At 37.1% G+C, this 21,725-nt stretch overlaps 2 protein-coding genes across 2 annotated transcripts in view; both read right to left on the bottom strand.

Moving 5' to 3' along the window:
• Positions 1-13,968, bottom strand: part of LOC306907050 (putative nuclease HARBI1) — a gene marked incomplete at both ends in the record, with an annotated part of 142,039 nt that extends 128,071 nt beyond the window's left edge. Inside the window, one exon of the mRNA XM_079478876.1 lies at positions 12,978-13,968. Coding sequence (XP_079335002.1) covers positions 12,978-13,968 — 991 coding nt within the window. The remainder of the gene's footprint in view (positions 1-12,977) is intronic.
• Positions 13,969-15,427: 1,459 nt separating this feature from the next.
• Positions 15,428-17,015, bottom strand: LOC306907037 (uncharacterized protein). The gene is made up of 6 exons (XM_079478864.1): positions 16,836-17,015; positions 16,700-16,745; positions 16,432-16,523; positions 16,197-16,307; positions 15,845-16,112; positions 15,428-15,719 (listed from the first exon to the last, which is right to left on the bottom strand). Exons 1-6 carry the CDS (start codon positions 16,961-16,963, stop codon positions 15,504-15,506), a joined length of 861 nt encoding a protein of 286 aa, XP_079334990.1. The 5' UTR covers positions 16,964-17,015; the 3' UTR covers positions 15,428-15,503.
• Positions 17,016-21,725: the final 4,710 nt, after the last annotated feature.

Genomic DNA, 21,725 nt, shown 5'->3' with positions numbered 1-21,725 from the left:
GCGGAATAATAAAAAAGAAGAAATATAGCTGCAGGCAGCGATTCCCGGGTTCGAGCAGTCTAAAGCGTCAAGATTGTTCAGAATGAAGAGAACTAGCGGCCAAAAGGCGCTGCCTTTAGTAGGTGACCTCAGAGCTAGTTCTTGAGTTATGGCCATTTTATTGTAAAAGGCTCAGCATAATTAGAACTTTTGGCGTGCGTCCCTTATCGACCTTGAAAGGAAATTGCAACTTTTTTTCGATAGTTATTGACATTCACACTCCACAGAAGTCGTCTGCATTGGTTAGGTTCCGATCGGTCAAAAAACCAAGGACTAGTTCGCGAAAGTAGGTTTTTGACATCATCTGCGATAACTCACGAACCGTTTGTTTGACAGAAGTGGTTCCAGAGGCAAAGTTGTTCAGAATGAGGAGAGCTATCATATGATGTAAGTAGTTTGAGTATATGTCAAATGTCACGTGATACACAATTGTTTTTGTAACCAAAAACACGTCAATTTAGCCATTTTTACTGTTATAGCGCCACCTAGTGTCCAAACGCCGCGCCCTTACGAATGTGACCTCTGAGTGATGGTCTTCACATATGTTTCAAGCCCCATGATCATATCTCTAATAGTTATTGAGTTATGGCCATTTAAATGTAATAGGCCCGCCCATTTTTTTATTTTGGTGCCCCTAAGCGACCTTGAAAGGAAATTTCAACTTTCTTTCGATAATTATTGACAATCAGACTCCACAAAAGTCATCTGAATCGGTTTGGTTCCGATTAATCGAAAAACCTAGGACGAGTTCGCGAAAGTAGGTTTTTGACATCATCGGCGATAACTCACGAACCGTTTGATCGACAGAAGTGGTTCCAGAGGCAAAGTTGTTCAGAATGAGGAGTCCTATCAAATAATGTAAATAGTTTGAGTATATGTCAAATGTCACGTGATACACAATTGTTTATGCACTCCACAAACGTTATTTCGCCCCCAGTGGCCGAATGACTTCATATTTCTTACAGACCTTCTTGACCATGAGTCGAACAAGCCCAGCGAGTGTCGTTTCGATCGGCCTCCGTTAAGTCGGTCTAAGGAGTGCTCAAACTTCATTGGCCTATGGCGGCCATGTTTTTTTAGATACGCCAATGTCCTTTTCTAGAATCATGGTACATGACACAAAGACACGCCATACCAAGAAATTAGTCGATCGGGCAAACTCTTGGGTAGTTATTGCCCTTTTCGAGAAAATGTATATTATAGCGCCACCTAGAGGCCAAACGCCGACTTTTTTATACTGTGACCTCGGACTGAGAGTATAAACATATGGTCCTAACCCCGTGAAGATATCTCAAACGGTTCACGAGTTATAACCATTTTATTAAAATTAGCTCCTTCCGGTTCCGACGTTTAGGCGCCCCCCGGCCACCGCAAATCGAAATTTCAAATTTTTTTCGATAATTATTTACAATCACACTCCACAGAATTCATCAGCGTTGGTTTGGTACCGATAGGTCAAAAATCCAGCGACTAGTTCATTTTTTTCTTTTTTGCATAATATGCAAATTAGCGAAAAAATTAGCATACCGGAAATGAAATCGGAGATATACGTTTTTTAAGTTTTGAGCCAAAGATTACTATGACGCACATTCAATTGATTTATATCACACGGTTTAGGAGTAACGAGCGAAAACGCACTTTTCATCGCTGTAGCGCCCCCTATGGACCGATATGGCTGGCTCCGTGTATCTGAGTAGCGAGCAAGACTACTACCATCTGACCGAGTCTCAGCCTTGTCGGCCTTACGGTTTAGGCTGCACGATCAGTTTTAGGGAAGAATAATAGGAAGAAATATAGCTGCAAGCAGCAATTATCGGGTTTCGAGAAGTTTAGGTAAGTAAACGTCGACCAGTCTCAGGGATGGCAAACTAACATGTCCACAATCGACAATACAACCCCACACCCAGAATAATGAGTCAGACGGTCAGCATTGGCTCATACAGACCCAGGCATGCTCACACTCACATGCACATATAGGACATACATTACATTTTCTCATATCAAGTCATTCGGACAATTCAGTAGCGAGACTCACGTTATCAGGATAAATTAGTCAAATCCATTTCAGAAATTGCCCTAACACACATCCTCAATGAATGATAGGCCTTTAGACCCAGAATTTTGACTTAGGTGATCAGTAACGGTCTATTCAGACAACACATGCTTACAAAGACATGTATGAAAAGCCCATTTGAATGAATATTTCACCTTTTGGACTTTTATGAAGGCATGCCTCTTCTGATGAGCATGCTTGTTTTGAGTCATAATATGTATAATACTACTTAATTGCAAGTCAGTTGGATTATTTATTAAGGAGTAGCAACCTTTAACGTACATTATTCACGTTAATATAAAAAAGGACCCTGTAATGGTCACATAACAAAAAAAACTCAACATGTTTTTAATCATTATTGACCTAGAGAGTCCAGAGAATTGTACTATGGTGGAAATTTTGAAATTGCTTGAAAATCAAAGAACTAGTTTGCAAAAGTACGATTTTAATATCATCAGCAATAACTCCTGAACCGTTTGATTGACATCAATAGATCAAGAGGCAAATTTGTTCAGAATGAGAAGAGCTATCATATGATATCAATAATTTGTGTGTATGTTAAATGTCACGTGATACACAATTGTTTAACTGATGAAATACACGTCAATTTAGCCATTTCTACTGGTCTAGCGCCACCTAGTGTCCAAACGCCACCTTCTTTTGTAGGTGACCTCAGAGTGATGGTCTACACATATGTTCCAAGCCCCATGATGATGTGTTAATCCGTTCTGGATTTATGGCCATTTTAATGTGATAGGCTCCGCCCAGTTCAGTTTTTTGCCCCCCCTACCGTGTATGAAAACAAAGTTCAACTTTTTTTCAATGATTATTTACATTCACACTCCACAGAAGTCATCTGCATTGGTTTGGTTCCGATCGGTAGAAAAACCAGGGACTAGTTCGCGAAAGTAGGTTTTTGACATTATCAGCGATAACTCACGAACCGTTTGATCGACAGAAGCATTTCAGGAGGCAAAGTTGTTCAGAATGAGAAGAGCTATCATATGATGTAAATAGTTTGAGTATATGTCAAATGTCACGTGATACACAATTGTTTATGCACTCTAAAACCGTTACTTCGCCCCCCAGTGGCCGAATGAGTTCATATTTCTTACAGGCCTTCAGGACCATGAGTCGAACAAGCCCAGCGAGTGTTGTTTCGATCGGCCTCCGTTAACCCTGTCTAATGAGTGCTCAAAATTCATTGGCCGATAGCGGACATGTTTTTTGATTAACGCCAAAGTCCTTTCATACAGTCAGGGTGCATGACACAAAGACACACCATACCAAATAATAAGTCGATCGGGCAAACGGTTACGTAGTTATAGCCCTTTTCGAGTTCATGTATATTATAGCGCCACCTAGTGGCCAAGCGCCAACTCCTTTTTACTGTGACCTTGGACTGAGAGTCTACACATAGGGTCCAAGCCCCGTGAAGATATCTCAAACGGTTCACGAGTTATGGTCATTTTAGTGAAATAGGCTACTTCCGGTTTTGATGTTTTGATGCCCCCTAGCGACGCTGAATAGAAATTTCAACTTTTTTTCAATGAATATTTACATTCACACTCCACAAAATTCATCAGCGTTGGTTTGGTTCCGATCGGGCAAAAATCCAGGGACTAGTTCATTTTTTTTTTTTTTCATAAAATGCAAATTAGCGGAAAAATTTGCATACCGGAAATGAAATCGGAGATAGCCATTTTTTAAGTTTGGAGCCAAGGATTCCAATGACACCAAACACTTTGTTGTGCGACATTCGGTTTACGAGCATTGAGCCCAAACGCATTGGCCATCGCTATAGCGCCACCTATGGACCGACATGGCTGGCTCCGAGTATCTGAGTAGCGTGCAAGACTACAACCATCTGACCAAGTCTCGAGTTTCTACGACTTACAGTTTGGGCTGGGCGACGCGTTTTATGGCGGAATAATAATAATAAGAAGAAGAAGAATAAAAATCACTACAAAAACAATAGGTTTTCAGCACTTCGTGCTCGAAACCCTAATAAAAGCTACAAATACAATAGGTTTCTAGCCCTTCGGGCTCGAACCCTAATAATAAAAATCCTTACAAATACAATAGGTTTTCAGCCCTTCGGGCTCGAAACCCTAATAAACTATGGGATGAATTCCGACTCAAAATGATTAACAAATGCACGCACAGTCATCCGTGAACGTGATACACGTTTCATTTGTATTTTACGATTCACAAACAAATGCCTTATGATTTGATTCTGTGAAATTTAGATTTGAATAAACACGAAGCGATTTGTACAAATAGAGGCAGATTTGTGATCGCAATGTTTTATTTTGTGTTCATGTATATTGATTTTGCGCATACCAATGTGAAGTTGTGCATTTGTGGATCCTGTGACGCGCGTTCATACATCCTGTTCGGTTCATTTGAATTTTGAGACTTTCTTTACGCGGTTTTTGACATTACACCAACATGTACAAACAACTATCGACGAATAAACCGACGCTCATGTGTTATGATCCAAATACAAATGTCTTTCATTTCGTATTGGCAAAATTCGTAGTTAAATGAATCTGCACGGGTTTGTACAAACAGAGATATATTTGTGAATACGGATGTTCTCTCTCGTATTCATTTATCTTAGTGCATGTCAATAACAATGTGCGCATTTGTGGATCCTGTGACGCGCGTTCATACATCCTGTTCGGTTCATTTGGATTTTGAGACTTTCTTTACGCTGTTTTGCGTTGGACAATCCACACACACGCAACTGCAGATCTATGCGCAACCGTGCAGAAAATAACAACTACCACTAGATGGCAGGCTTACGGAAACCATAGGTGCTGGAGGAAGAAACTGCTGTTGTACAGTCAATCCGGAGGATACTGCAAAGTAAGTAAAACTAATTTAATTTACAAAACAATTAGTGGAAAAACTGTAGTTACCATTGTGTGACCAGCTAACGTAACGTTTGTAAAAACAATGTTAATTTGTTACTTTATTCGAATCAATGGAAATCGCAGCATATATAAAGAAGAAAATCATGGCGGGACAACCACCACCAACTGCCGCTACGGTAAGTGAAGTGCATCTATTGTTCCATGTTTATTTATAAGTTGAATTATTTTGTTGTTATAAATAGAAACAGTAACCACTAACGTTAATTCAAGTACAGGCCGCAACTCTTCTTAGCAAACAAACTTATATTAAACTCTTTTAATTAATGTAGTGACTATGGTACACTTACTTGCAGAATCAAGTTATATTTTAAGTAAGAGTAATTTTTAGTATAAACAATGTTTATTATTCCAAATCCATGGTTTATTACCAAAATCATAGCTAAACCCAGTGACTGTAGCAAAACCAATTTTAATCACTTTAAAAAGAAATATTCTTTCATTTATAGAATGTTGTAGAAAGTATGGCTCAGGCTCTAGTAACAGCCATCTCTAGGGAGTTGTCATCTGGTCGCAACACCCCTGTTTCTACACCAGCTAGGCCTCCATGTGGCTTCCTTAACAACACCCCCTCCTGCAGCAACAGTACTGTCCAAACCTCTAACACCATCACTGATACCCCTACCAGAGTGAACGAGGCTTTAAAGAGGTACAACATTTAATTTATATTACAATATGGGTTAATTTATATTATAATATTCATATTATAAAATGGGTCAGCTGTGGCCTGGTGGTTAGAGAGTTGGGTTTGTGGTCAGAAGGTTGCCAGTTCTAATATCAGTGCCAGCAGGTCATGACTGAAGTGCCCTTGAGCAAGACACCTTACCCCTGATTGCTCTGCAGTAATGTGACACTGTAAAAAAGTACTTGTAAGTCGCTTTGGATAAAAGCGTCTGCCAAATGAATAAATGTAAATGTAAATAATACCAGTAAAAGCAGTACCTAAAAGCACAACCATGAGTCCAGTTGCCAAAAGATAGATGCTAAGTTAAGACTGTCTTAACAACTGAGGCCTGTTTCAGAACCCTGAAATGAGGGAAACTCTGGGTTTTCCATTTCAGAATGAAAGGTATAGCAAACCAAAGAATGTGGGTAAAGTTAAGCCTGTTTTTATAAGAGAGGTAACTTAGAGTCAGTAACCATAGTAACTTACTCCATGAACCTAACCTGGTTGGGAGCAAGTGTTCTTCGGTAAACCCAGAGTTTCTTTCGATCTCTTCCCCCTTTTAAAGCACAAGTTTTGTTTTTATTAATTTATTAAATACATTCTTTTTTGCACACATTTTTAATCACACAGAGACGATCTGAACCAGCTGTTCTGAAACCAAAAACTAAAAGTTTCTCATCACAGAGTAAATCAACTCAGAGTTTAGGTTTTAACTTGGAGTATGTTAAACTTCCTTATTGAAATGGGCCTCTGGTATATAAATCTGTGAAATGTTGGAGTAGTGAAGAGGACTTCTAAGTCACAAAGACCAACTCGCAACAATCTTAAAATGACAGCAGTCTGTCTTGAAACATGAAAATTTTAGAATGATTTCATGACAATAAGCTAAACGATAACTACTACTAATATCTGCTAGTTGTTTATGAGATGCAGACAGGCAGGATGTTGACAACAAGCAGAACATATACTTTATATGTACCTAATTTAAACTCACTACTGGTTGTAATTCTATATAACTGTGTATGTGACAAATAAAAATCGTGAATCTTGAACTCAAAGTGACCAAATCATTTAAAATTATACAACAACTAAGTGTGATTTCACTAGGATTTCAATCTTTGACATATCCTTATTAAGTTGATATTAAAGATAATAAGGATATATTCTATACATTATGAATGGTTTTGATTTTATGTAGAAAACAGGAACTAAAAAAAGACGACTTCAGCTTTATTTTCACAAACTCACTCACATTTTTACTTTGTTTTATGTGTCTTGCTTGTTTTTAGGCAGTTTCCAAATATGTTCAAATCCAAAACTGAAGCGAAGAAAGGCAAAGGTCGATTCGCCCGGACAGTCCCTATCAAACATACAGACCTTACAGTTTGCGTCTTACCAGCACCCACAACTGTAACCCCAAAAGCTACTGCTGAACTGGAGCTGAGTCAGGCAGGGCTTGGAAAAAAAGTTGTGTCTGTTTTAGAGGACTGCAAACATGAAGATGTATGTGATATAATACTGCTGTTTATATAGTTATTTTGTGAGAAAGCCTATTTGTTATGTTACATTTCTATACATTTCTAGATAGTCACAATTATGGAGGAAGAATTGTCCAAACTCCACCAGATTCAAGGCAGGTGGATGCTCTACAAAGCAACTGGTAAAACTGATTGTTGATGATCATTTGTTGAAGAGCTTAGTTCAGTGCTGTTCAGATTAGTTGCTTGAGATATACCATTAATTATCTACTTACAAATTCTGTTGTAGGAGGAAGCGGACAAAGAAAATTATCTTTAATCCCAATGGAATCGGAGGGTTACTCTGGCCGGCAACTTCGATCTGTCTCAAATAGTGGCAAAAATTTTATTTTTCTGGTGCCTCTTCAAGAGGAATTGGATACCCAGCCTCTTCCCTACAATTCAGCTGAATTTGCAAAGATGCCAAAGGTGCCCTGTGTCACCTGTAATACTACCATGCCACTGCAATTGTTGGCACTACATGCTGAGGAGTGCAAACTGAATTCAAATGTAAGTTGTGTATACTTTTTGTATTGCATTGCCACAAAGTGTGTGTGTGTTGAAGCAACTTTTGAAGCAACGTTTTGATGTAATAGAGCTTTTATATATATATATATATATATATATATATATATATATATATATACATATTGCTAAACAGGCAGAGCACACAATATACTTAACAGTTGAATTTCATAATAAATAAAAATTTAACACAATAAAGTGTTTCTCATATGTGCTTCAACCAGTATTTACAAAACAATGTCAGAGAGATGTAGATTTTGCCAGTTGTTGATTAATAACAGCTGTGAATATTACAACGGGTAACAGGAAAACAAGGAACAGTGTCCCAATGTGAAGTAAGCCAGTGTTCTTTCCAGTGCCCAAACCCAAACCTCGGAAGCTGGGGAGCTAATCAAGACAGGTTCTAAGTGATGTTACTTCATGAAAGTTACATTGATACTTCTTTTTACCTTAATATTCTTATTGTCTGTGTAGGAACTGTTTTATAAAAGCAGTAAGGTACTTGTAGCTCATGTAGCTTACTTGGATTTGACTTTAAAATATAATTAAAATGCAACTGCTATAAGAACGAGGGTGTTGTTAGGTACAACACAAAGCCTGCAACCATTTTTTTTATGATGAAGCACAGCATCTCGTATTAATTACAGTTGCATGGTGGATTATGTTCTTTTGAAGTTTTTGCTTTCTGGTTTTAATTTAGTTTTTAAATCAAAATACATTACAGCTAGAAAGATTAACATACAGCCATTTCAAAATTACAGGAGAAGACTGATGTGGTCATTGTGGAGGACGAAAATGAAGATTACAACATAGAGGAAAATGTTACAAACACTCCTGACAGAGAACTACCTGAAGACAGTCTTGGAGTAATGCATATTCCTCAAATCTAATGTTATTTTATGTAAATCAACACTTACTGTCCCACTTATATTCTATTTATATTTATCTTCTGTTAATTACAGATGTGCCCTATATGCCAAAACGAGTTGCCGTTGTCAATTCTACCTTATCATGGAAGCGTATGTGCTGAGAGGTATAATCTTGTTTTTTGAAAGTACAATAAGTGTGTTTAAGTACAATAATATTTGCCGTTTATTTTAGTGTTTGTCAGAGATTTATGACTTATTTAAATAATTCAAAGTGTTTGTAAAGTAAATGTATTGTCTTGATTTCAGATCATTCCGTAATGACACATTGTTGGAAGACTACTTAGACCAACCAGGGCCATCATCTATGTCTCATACATCTCAGCTCAGCCCATCTTCAGAACCATCAACAGAAGGTGAATTATGTGTGTCAATTTTTTATGTTATTTATATTTTTTTGTAATAATAGGTTATGTCTTGTAATAATAGGTTAGATGGAATTTTAACATGATAATTGCTTGGTAATTGATTGATTAAACAATAAAACTTAAACATTCTTAATAAAAATAATCACAGATATTGAAGATTATTGTTTTTCGGTTTACCGTACCAACTCACTGTGTGTAAAAATATATATATATATATATATTTCCTATTAGTTTGGAAAACTGTGGAAAACCCTCAGGAGGCTATCAGACTCTTCTTTGAGCGACTGCGTGAAGGAGGTAAAAGGCACCCATCACTTTTGTTGTCACTAGATGCTAGAGACACTGATGAAGAGAGGGACAGATCCCTCATTTCATTCTACAAACAAAGACGTGAAAAGGAACAGTGGGCCGCCCCTCTTCGCTGTCATATTCAAGGTAATTCAACAAAACCAATAGATTGTGATTCAAAAAAACATTTTAAGGAATTTTAGCCTTCTGATTTAACCACATCTATATTTTTATTATTTCTTTATCCAATATAGGATAAAAACAGCAGGTGAAATCCAAACAATTGATCACTGATTTATTTAATTATATGCATTTACTTTTAATAACCATTTTTATTAAAGAAGAAATCTTGAAACAAGATATGAAATGGTAACAAAATACTGAGTGTACTTTTAAATAGAACATTTACTGGAAACAGAAATGAATTGTACTGATTGTTGGTGGTGGTGTTTGTTTCCTAATTTTTGTGGATACTTTGTATTTTTGTAGGGGATGCTGCAATTGGCATTGGTGTGACTAGACACATCCTGTCAACAACAATTGCTAAGTTAAAACATGGATTCAAACTGAACTGTGGTATGATATATTATTGCATAATTTTGCAAATTTACATTCATAAATAAGTACTTTATTTGATTGATTTTTTTTATTGTCCTTAAAGATAAGTTATGTTCAATAAATGTTATATTATAATTCTTATTTAACTAACTGAGGGACTCTAACAATTACTAGCAAGCAGACAGAAAATTCTGTCAAAATAATTTGCATAATCTGGGTTATTATGTGTTATTGGTTTTAAGCAGTTATCTGGTAATAACAAACCTGCAAATGTCAATAAAAATCAAGTATTTTAATGAGCCATGTAATTATTCTGAAATATAACCAGCTGCTTGTACATTATCCCTTACATAAACATCTAACAATCTGTAAATTTTCTGTCAAGCTAACTGATTATAAGACCTTTAACACCAGACAGTAAACTAAAACTCATATACTTCAAGTTCTTTAAAAGTTATTTTTAGATTGAAATGGCCTTGTTAAGTCAAAATTAGATCCTTTTGTTATGATCTTAATTGTCTATTCTTTCTCATTAGGAAATGCAGCAGAGACAACTCTGTTTGAAGGGGAAACCGACCACCTTTTGCCCACTGCATCATCTGTAATTCTTGAGAGTGATCTTTTGGTCATGGCTGGAAGAATGATTGGCCACTCATTAATCAATCAAGGTCCTGCTTTAGCAGGGCTAAGCCTGGCAATAGTATATTCTTTGACAAGTGAGACCAAGGACACAGCCACCACAAAGCTCTGTTTAGAGGACTGCCCTGACATTGAACATCGGCAGACAATTGCTCTAGTGAGTACAAAAAAATATATATTTTATTTGTGATAAAATTCAAAAATGTAATAATGATTGGATATCTGAGTAGATGATGGTGTAATGGCAATGTTCTAATGATTTCGTAATTCATCAAAACCCATGCATAAACAATAGGTAATTTGAGTGTGTGACACATAGGTCAATTGAGCTGCTATTTAAAATACGTATTTTGTTACTAGTACATTGTCCATTACACCGTCATCTCCTCAGATATCCAATCAAGTGACAGAAATGTTTGTTTTTATATGTACTTTTTTTTAAGTTATTAAAAAAAGGAAACTAATCCTCAATAATTCATAAAATATTTGTTTATTGATGTGTAAATAGTAATGTACATTTAATGTTTGTATATTGCAGCTTTTGAAAGATCAATTGACTGAGGATGACAACTTACGAGTGACCAACATGTGTTTGGAGTGGTACTTTACGGTGCCAAACAAGATGACTAACAAGATGTTGCTCTTCCAACAGCTTCTCACTCATGCTGTAATATATTGTGTATATATACAGACACTGTGTGTGTGTGTGTGTGTGTGTGTGTGTGTGTGTATATATATATATGTGTGTGTGTGTGGGTGTATAAGTATTTGTATGTGCTTAAGTATTTTTTCAAAATGATCTTATAGAGAATATCCTGGTACATTATAGAAAGTAATGTTTTATATATAGTAAAGCATGACAATCTTCAGTATTATAAAATCATTTGAATGTATTTTCTGATTGCTAATTTTTTTAATGTACAGGTCCTTGGTCGACTCAGTGCTCAACTGAAGCAGTTAAAAAAGGGATTTAAAGAGACTGGTGTTTGGCCTCTTCTCAGCTTTAGACCAGATGCGTTACCCCTGCTGTTCCCAAGAGAAAGTGAAGCTGAAATCACACCTCAGGTAAATTGACCAATAAAGCAGACATTTGAATTCATTTAAGAAATATTATTTTCCTAATACCATGACTATAAGCCTAACATTTTATGTTTGAATGGATTGCAGATGATCTTGCAAACGATTCAGTGGCCACAACTACAACATTCAGCTGACAGTGAAGACAGCGAGTCTGATGATTTGCAGCCTGAAAAACTAAACCTTATTAGTGGATTTGTGAGAACCTTTGTTGAACATGGTAACATTTTTGTATTACATGGTATTTTCTAAATATTTTTTCCTCAATAACCTTTTTCTGCCCAGATATTAAAGCTCTTTTTCTTTTTATCTCAGCATCACCGAAAAACTTAAGGAAACTTATGAAATTTTGGGTTGGTTGGGAAGTTGTGCCACGTACCCTTAACCTGGAAATTGTTCTGTCCACTGGACAAAATCCGTTTCCAAAGGCATATACCTGTTATGAGCGCCTGCGCCTGCCAGATCACTACACATCTCTTTCAGCATTTACTGCGGACATGATGGTATGTCTACGGTCTGTGGAGAGTGGTTTTGGCCTGGTTTAAATTCAATTAAATTTTTGATTTAAAATGTTTCTATTGATTTAGTGGCATTAAACATGCCAGCATTATTATTATTTCATTTAAAAGTACGTTTGGGGTCATCAATCACCCCCAGTTGTACCATTTAGCTCACCTGAACCTTGCTGAGACATTGTTTAGTCCCTGGGCCCAGTTTTTCAAAAGTAATCCAGTAGGATTTTGGATAACGGATTGGATCAAATCTTGAAAATGTGTTTTTCAAAAGAAAAAACGGATCACATAATCGGATTAGATCACGTAATCCAATCTTGGTTTTGATCCTGATCAAACCTTTAGTTTGGGTTTTTCAGAACTTTTTTGTAGGATTTGGATCACCTTGATCCAAAAAATCTGGATTAAATTGATCCCATCAGAAGGGTGGATTCAGCGTGGATTTCATGCCCAAATGTAATGAAAACTTTAAAAAAAGTATCAAATGATACTATATTTGGATCATGCAGTATTTTACAAGATATCCTATTTATTCATAAGGTTTTATTTTTATTTGTTCATCCGTCAGGCTACAGTGATTAGGTAGGCTTTAACGTATTCAGCCTTTCAGTATAGGCCTACAGCAAAGTAGAAAGAGTTTGTCCAAACAGCTGTCAAAATTGACCAAAAACAATAAATTTTATTCTGTCAATAATTGATATATATATTCATCACAATCAAAATTATTTTTGTTTTTAGAATATTTATTAGTGATGCATGCAATGATTACAGAATAACCAAAAAATGCAAAGAATGGCAATCACAATGATTTTTGAAATACAAAACAAATCCAAATCAGAAATAGTGTCTAACTATTGCGTCCCTTGTTGCACGTCCTGTTTGCTCGTTCTGGCAGAATGCAGGCGGTTGGTTAGTGTCTCCAAGGGGCTCAGGTGCATCATTGTCAGCACAGAGAGGGACATTGCGCTTAGTAGCGATGTTGTGCAGGACAATACAGGCAAGGGTTATGTTGCATGCTTTCTGTGGTTCCGCTCTCAGGTAGTTAAGGCATGCAAAGCGCCTCTTAAGAACTCCATTTAGACGCTCAATTGCACATCTTGCTCTGCAATGAGCAGTGTTGAAGCGTGCCTGCGCCGGTGTATTTGCTGTTAGAAAAGGAGTCATCAGCCATGGTAGGAGTGGGTAGGCACTGTCTCCTAATATTATGCCATCCGGTCGGTTGGTTTGGAGGTCTCTATATAGAGCGCTCTCCCTCAGGATGCGTGCATCATGGACAGACCCAGGCCACTTGACAACGCAGTTGGTGATGATGAGGTCAGCATCACACACAAGTTGGACATTGATGCTGTGCCTCCCCTTTCTGTTTATAAACTCCCATTCATTCTCACAAGGTGCTTGTATATGCACATGTGTGCAGTCGATTGCTCCAATAGTATTGGGCATATTCCCCAAAAGAAAAAAGCTGCGCTTGGCCTGGGCAATCTGGTTGTCCTTTGGAAAAGAAACAAATTCATTGACCAGGCTGGCCAGTGCGATTGACACATCTCTCACCACATCACACACAGCTGATTTCACCACTCCCATATAGTCACCAACAACTTGATAGAAAGTCCCACATGCATAAAATCGGAGCGCAATAAGGATCTGGTCTTCCACAGACAGACCGTGACTCCTTTGGGTTCTGTGTTGAAGTTTTGGCCTGAGAAGGTTTACAAGGTACTCTATATCAGCCTTCCCAAAGCGGAACCGGACATACAGCTCCTCAGTGGTGTATTGTTCCAGTGGTTTGGTACGTTCAACATACACCCTTTGACGGTATCCTCTCCTGGCAAAGTGGTGGTGGCGGTGGACAACACCGGCCATTTCACTGTCTCTCTGTGAATCCTCTGAGAAAGGCTGATTTATATGGCTGTGTAGTTGGTCTTTTCAAACACACCTATTCCAACTGATTAGTTTTGGCTTGTGTTCAATTGAGGCAATTGGACCCAAGGCCTATAATTGATGAACAATGTTCACTATAGTAAAGCAATGGAACCATGGACTCAAGAAGCTTTAACTTCACTGCTGCTGAAACCAATGCACTACTAGAGGGTGTTCGGTGCCATTATGGAGCAATAGTGGGAAGTTTTAATTCTGCTAAGGATACCAACAAAAAGAAAAATTATGTTTGGATTTTAATCACAGAAAATGTGAATGCCATAGGGTCTGGCCAGAGGAGGACCACAGACCAAATCAAATGGCGGTGGAAGAATCTTAAGGCCAGGGCAACAAAGGACCATGCTGAAGCCAAAAACCCACAAACAGGCAACAAGCCATTTAAGAGGGGAGACTACACAGATGTGGTCCTCGACATCATTGGAGGTGAGAAGTCGCAAGCTCTCCATGGTATTCAAGGTGTTGTAGGGGATGGCGAGCCTTGGATTGAGGAGACGAATCTGCCATTTCCTCCTGAGGCTGATCCAGAGAGCGTATTTATATTGAATCTCAGCTCTGTTCCTGAGGAAGAAGCTGGATCCTCATTGGTTGAGCCAGTGGTAGTTGCCACAGGATCTCAGAGGAAAGGCTTGAAGTGCCCTTCATCAAACAAAGATGATGATTACAAGGCACTTCTGCAAAAAGAGACTGAAAGGGCAGAAGCACAGCTTCGTCTGGCAGAGGAACAACTGACTCTGACCAAACTGCAGCAAACCAAGGCCAGACTTGAGATCCGCATCCTAAAGGCTACGCTCAGACAAGCTGGTCTCTCCACATCAGATGAGGAAGTCTGAAATTATTGTGGAGTATTTGACAGTAAGTCTTTTTTGTAATCAATATATCTGTACTTGATACTTGTTATAAATATCCTCAATGTACAGTGTTTGTGTTGAAGGTCTCAGATGAGCGGACTGCAGGAAGAGGATGGGGTGGGGTTTTTCTTGTTTTTAGTTTTTTTTAAATGTGTGTGTTTTCATTTCAAATCAAAATAAACTTATATTGACCCCACACTGGCTATTCTACTTGTTGCTCTTTACATATCTATAGTTCTACATTGTGAGTTCCTATCCTGTTTGAGCACTGGTTATCCAGATTTGGTGATCCTGAAAAGTTCCTATCTGGATCAGATTGATCCAATCCGATGTTGCTTTAAAAAACTGGCTCCAAAAGTAAACTGGATTACGTGATCACGGATCGCAAAAAAGGGATTACTAAATCCGGATCAAGTTTATCCGGATTAAACCTTTTGAAAAACTGGGCCCTGGATATCATTTGATAAGACCTGATTTGAGACTTTTGTATGTTCAATAGTAAAAAACATCACTGTTACATGTTCAATAAAACGTTTGGCCAACAACTGTTATTTATTCAATGACATCTTTTGGTACAAAAAAACAGTTGAAAGCACGTTACATCTAAAAAGATTAACTTTCCATTAGTAAAGTTTGCACATATTGAACTGTGCTCAAAAATATGTCCATGCCATTGGACTCAGAGAGTTGTAAAGGATCGATGTGTTGTCTCAACTGCTCCATTTGTTCTGAAGTTAGAGGGCTCTCAAAGTGTGGAACAGTCACCACAGTGTGCGCATCTACAGAGTACCCACTATCCTCCCAGTCAATATAAGGAATGTTCATCTCCTAGCATAAAACATACAAGATAAATGGGTCAATTATTTAACCATGACATCATTAGATAACATCAGGAGTAAATTTCTGGTTACTACAGTATAACAAAACTTTCTGAATGACAATTGCTTCAATACCTCTGGATTGGTAATGTGATTTTCCATCTGCCCCATCTCCCACAGCTGGTTTGGTGTGAGATTTTGCTCTGTTCTCAATGGGTGGTTGTCCCATCCTTCACAGAACACATCAAGATTTGCTTGAAGTCGGGGCAAAAATACATAATGGCAGCAAAACAAGTGAAGAGTGCTTCTTATATCCAGCATGTCCTCTTCCTCAAGTGTGTGCAATATTTGGTAGAACAAGCTGGTGACACCTATCCAGAGGTCACGCCAGAGTCGCTCAACTCTTTCAAAAAAATAAGACAAGTTACATTACAAGTCTATCAAATAAATATGAAATTTTTTCTTTAAAGAAAATAATCAACCTTACCTCTGATTGTGGACACTTTTGCCTGCTATAAAGCAGTTACTGTCTGGCCCACGCACAGTAAACATCAGACGAGCCACTCCAACATTCTCTCCTCCTTGATCAGCTCGAACTCTAAGTAATGAAACATTAACACTAACTGTCTGGCTCTTTGCTGTGTATATCTATAATTGCAATCATATTCAATGTAAATGTTTGCTTTGAAATAGAGTTAGGTTGTCTGAGATTTTTTTTTTACTTTAGCGGGTATCCAAATTCCTCAACAGCCTGACTGAAGAAACACAGGGTTGTGTCAGATCGGTTGTTGTCTGCAGCTCTCAGATACATTATCTAAAAAAGCATAAAAACATTTTAATGCTTTTTTAGAAGCATCTATCTGCACAAAGAGATAATGTGTTACCCAGTAAACATATGACCCACAAGTTATAAAATTAGGTATACGTCATAATGCCAATTTTCAGATGTTCATTTGAACAATACTTGAAATATTTCGAAATGTTGCTCACCTTACGTGAAAAGCCATCAATCCCAGCAAATGTCACAATATTGTACCTAAAGAAAAGTAATTATGTTAAACAATGTTTGAAATTACGTCATAAAGATACAAAGCAGGTTAAAAATAAAGTAACAAACCGAGGTTACCTGATAAGTTTATGGTTTGTGTCAATATGTACTAAGTACTTTGGGCATGGCACAGAATATGTCCGTCTGATGACACACCCCAACTGAGTCATTCTTGACAGAATCCCAAGACTATCTATCCGGTGCATTGCAGCTTTGACTCTGTTCCACTGTAGCCGATGACCTTGTGCTTTCAGTGCTCCTTTCATCAATCTGTAGCCAGCATGTGGCATTCTTTCCTTGACTTGTAAAACAAGTTGATCGAGTTCTGCATCAGTGCAGGTACTGAACAGTCCTCGAACTGTAATGCGGTTATCTGCCATTCTCCTGAAGAGTGTAGCACGGGAAACTCCAAGCAAATTAGAAATCGTTGTAACAGGGAGTCCAATCTCCAGTAGATGAGCAATGTGCTCTATGGATATTACAATCCTTGGACGCCCCCTTACACTTTGTCTATCCACTTGAACTTCTGGATGTGTCAATTGTGCAACTCTTTGAATCTGGATTGTGTTATGTAGGTCAGTTAGTCGTTCTGTCACATCCTGAGACATATGAATGTGCTGTGCTACAGCATCAAGAAACACAATTTCTTGCCTGCATACAAAATCTAAATAGTCTATATCCAGTCGGGGTTGTTGAAGAGCATGCGTAACCCGTGTAAGAAGTCTTTCTAGTATGTAATGTTTTAATAAATCCTACAGAGAAATGGAAAATTTAGGAAAATAATGTGAAATTAATACAAACATGAGAATCAGGCTGAACATGAGTTACACCATGTTTACAAATAATACATGTAGTGGTAAATCTTCGGCTTGGAATTGTAAGGTTCTATCTGCTGTGAGCAGTTTTGTGATAACAGCTTTTTGCGTTTCATTTGAGTTTGAACATAAAACCTTTTTGTTTTCTTAATAAAAGTTTAAAAATGTACACAATATGAAGAAAAAACATCACATAAATAAACAAGTTGCAACAGAATACGAATATGTGAAGAACTCAATTCTGACCTTATAATTCCAAGGCGACGAAATATTTACAAATGCCCCTTCAATGAATACCTAAACCAGAGGTGTTCAAACTTTTGGTGGCCTACAGTTCTGTAGAGTTCAGTTCAAACTTGTTTCAATACACCTGTGTGGATGTTGCTAGTAGTATCCCTAGCAAGACCTTGATTAGCTTGTTCAGGTGTGTTTGATTAGTGTTGCAATTTAGCTTGTTGCTATACAACCCACTAGCTTAGCAAATTGCTAAGTAACTTGCTATATCTACTGACTTTAAATTCAGTTATAGTAACAGATAACGTAACTATAATGCCACAGAGAATTGATACAAATATATTAATATAACAATGTTCATATTCAAAATCACACACTGATGATCTCAACTAGTTCTAAGTAAGCTCGCAAATCGGTTAACATCACTTACCCATCCAGTTTCGAGGTTTACATTTACATTGTCCATTTGATGCGGTTAAAGATGCGTCCAACAGCAGTTTCTTACTCCAACTTTAACTGCGGTCAGGCCAGCCTGAGCCTCCACTTTTAAAAAAACGGTCAAGCCAGCGCTCACGTCTTTTTCAAAATAAAAGCGATTTTCTTTTTTTTCTACTTTTTAATACAAATGATGTTGCTAGGGCAGTGAAAGACGATGTAAAATAGGTTTTTACACAGTTTCTATGCTGTTCGTGGTGGTTTTGCTTAGATTTACTAAATTTAGTGGTTTAATTTAATTTATTATATAAAAGCTCTCCAAGGGTCTCATAAATGCGGTTTTATTTTATATGTTTGGATCTAGGAACTAGAGTGAAGTTTAAGACTGTTTAAGTTTAAGTTAAGACTGCTGACTGTTTATGCTGCCTGCGTCCATAATATTGTTTCATGTGTTCATATTGTACCTTGTTCATTTGTAATTATTATTTGTTATTATTTCTCTCTTGTAGACCACATTTCATTATACAGTTTACCGACAAATGAAATATATCGGATGACCAATAAATACTAAATACTTCAAAGATCTTTCTCCTTCACTCTTGATTCTCTGACCGGAATCTGGTGCATACTTGGCCGCCTCAACCAGTAATACACTGAATGTAGTAAAGTTTACCACATGTTAAAAAGCTACCTGTTTCCAGGAAATAAAACCACCTCACAATTATAGTACACCATCCCAGATTATAACTCATAAAATTTCAGTACTGTCTGGTCTGATATTTTTTATATAAAAGCTCTTCTAATGTCCCATATGCTGGTTTATTCTATATGTTTCGGTGCATGTTAAAAAAACTTAATAATTTAAACAATTTGAAGTGAGGCGATTGTCTCAGCACACCAAGGTGACTAGAAACATGATGTTGTCCAGTCACGACTTCTTGTTGCACAACATCAGGGCAAAATTAAAAAAAAAAATATTGATCAGAAAACTTTGGAGAAAACAGTAATGCATCTTAAGTCCTCAACATGCAACCTGGACACACTCCCCACATCCTTTTTCAAAAAAGTGTTTAACTGTTTAGAAGCAGATCTTTTAAAAATAGTAAATACTTTATTTCTCTCAGGAACTTTCCCAGAGTCCCTAAAAACTGCATTAGTCAAGCCTTTACTTAAATAAGAGCAATCTAGACAAAAACTTACTGTCTAATACAGACCAACAAATCTTCCTTCATAGGCAAGATCATTGAAAAGGTTGTCTTCAATCAGCTGAACAAATTCCTAAACTCAAATGGCAATCTGGACAATTATCAGTCTGGTTTCCGTCAGCATCACAGCACAGAAAAGTAAATGATATTAAATTCAATTCTGATTCAGGCAAGATATACATACACATACTGCATAATTTGCACTACAGAACTGTGTACTGGTACTGCATTAACTCATCTACTGCACTGTAACTTTAATAACTGCATCAACTCATCTACTGCACTGTAACTTTAATAACTGCATCAACTCATCTACTGCACTGTAACTTTAATAACTGCATTAACTCATCTACTGCACTGTAACTTTAATAACTGCATTAACTCATCTACTGCACTGTAACTGTAATAACTGCATTAACTCATCTACTGCACTGTAACTTTAATAACTGCATCAACTAATCTACTGCACTGTAACTGTAATAACTGCATTAACTCATCTACTGCACTGTAACTTTAATAACTGCATCAACTCATCTACTGCACTGTAACTTTAATAACTGCATTAACTCATCTACTGCACTGTAACTTTAATAACTCCATTAACTCATCTATTGCACTGTAACTTTAATAACTCCATTAACTCATCTACTGCACTGTAACTTTAATAACTGCATCAACTCATCTACTGCACTGTAACTTTAATAACTGCATTAACTCATCTACTGCACTGTAACTTTAATAACTGCATCAACTCATCTATTGCACTGTAACTGTAATAACTGCATTAACTCATCTACTGCACTGTAACTTTAATAACTGCATCAACTCATCTACTGCACTGTAACTTTAATAACTGCATTAACTCATCTACTGCACTGTAACTTTAATAACTGCATCAACTCATCTACTGCACTGTAACTTTAATAACTGCATTAACTCATCTACTGCACTGTAACTTTAATAACTGCATTAACTCATCTACTGCACTGTAACTGTAATAACTGCATTAACTCATCTACTGCACTGTAACTTTAATAACTGCATCAACTCATCTACTGCACTGTAACTTTAATAACTGCATTAACTCATCTACTGCACTGTAACTTTAATAACTGCATCAACTCATCTACTGCACTGTAACTTTAATAACTGCATTAACTCATCTACTGCACTGTAACTTTAATAACTGCATCAACTCATCTATTGCACTGTAACTGTAATAACTGCATTAACTCATCTACTGCACTGTAACTTTAATAACTGCATCAACTCATCTACTGCACTGTAATTGTAATAACTGCATCTATTAACTTTATGAGAAAATGCTTTGTCTTTTAAATTAAAACGCCTTATCAATTTGGGATTTTCATTAGTTGTCAGTTATAATCATCACAGTTAAAATAAATAAACATTTGAAATATATCAGTCAGCGTGTAATGAATTCATATAATTTACAAGTTTCCCTTTTTTAATGGAAATAGTGAAATGCATCAACTTTTTGATGATATTCTAATGATATGACCAGCACCTATGGTTTCCGTAAGCCTGCCATCTAGTGGTAGTTGTTATTTTCTGCACGGTTGCGCATGGATCTGCAGTTGCGTGTGTGTGGATTGTCCAACGCAAAACAGCGTAAAGAAAGTCTCAAAATCCAAATGAACCGAACAGGATGTATGAACGCGCGTCACAGGATCCACAAATGCACAACTTCACATTGGTATGCGCAAAATCAATATACATGAACACAAAATAAAACATTGCGATCACAAATCTGCCTCTATTTGTACAAATCGCTTCGTGTTTATTCAAATCTAAATTTCACAGAATCAAATCATAAGGCATTTGTTTGTGAATCGTAAAATACAAATGAAACGTGTATCACGTTCACGGATGACTGTGCGTGCATTTGTTAATCATTTTGAGTCGGAATTCATCCCATAATAAACCAGTGCACCCGACAGACAGCGCTTCGTGAGGCGGTGGCAGCAAGAAATAACACAGTGGCAGCCACCACCGAAATCTCTATGGAGGTAAAACCCTGCATATGTAAGAAATTGACAAAAATGGCCAAAATGGGTTTAATAAAATATCCACCCAGATTCTGAATACTTTAGAGCCCTCATCTCCCTGATTGGGAACTTTTATCAAATATGAAATGTAAACAATATCAGTTGTGGACTGCACCTCTGCTTTTGAAATGAGAATATCCTGGCTAAACTACTGTGATATAAGCATTTGAAATTAACATAATTTGTCAATGTCTTGTAACATATCAGGAG

Source organism: Barbatula barbatula (genome assembly GCF_947034865.1).
Source record: "Barbatula barbatula genome assembly, chromosome: 17".
NCBI classification, from domain to species: Eukaryota; Metazoa; Chordata; class Actinopteri; order Cypriniformes; family Nemacheilidae; genus Barbatula; species Barbatula barbatula.
Note: the sequence above shows the minus strand (reverse complement) of the source record. Positions and strands in the feature narration are given on the sequence as shown.

Coding starts and splice junctions, on each gene's coding strand:
- LOC306907037 (XM_079478864.1), bottom strand. CDS start 16,963: ATGCACCGGATAGATAGTCTTGGGATTCTGTCAAGAATGACTCAGTTG. Junction 16,746..16,835: donor ACAAACCATAAACTTATCAG/GTAACCTCGGTT, acceptor ACTTTTCTTTAG/GTACAATATTGTGACATTTG. Junction 16,308..16,431: donor GAATTTGGATACCCGCTAAA/GTAAAAAAAAAA, acceptor TTCATTACTTAG/AGTTCGAGCTGATCAAGGAG.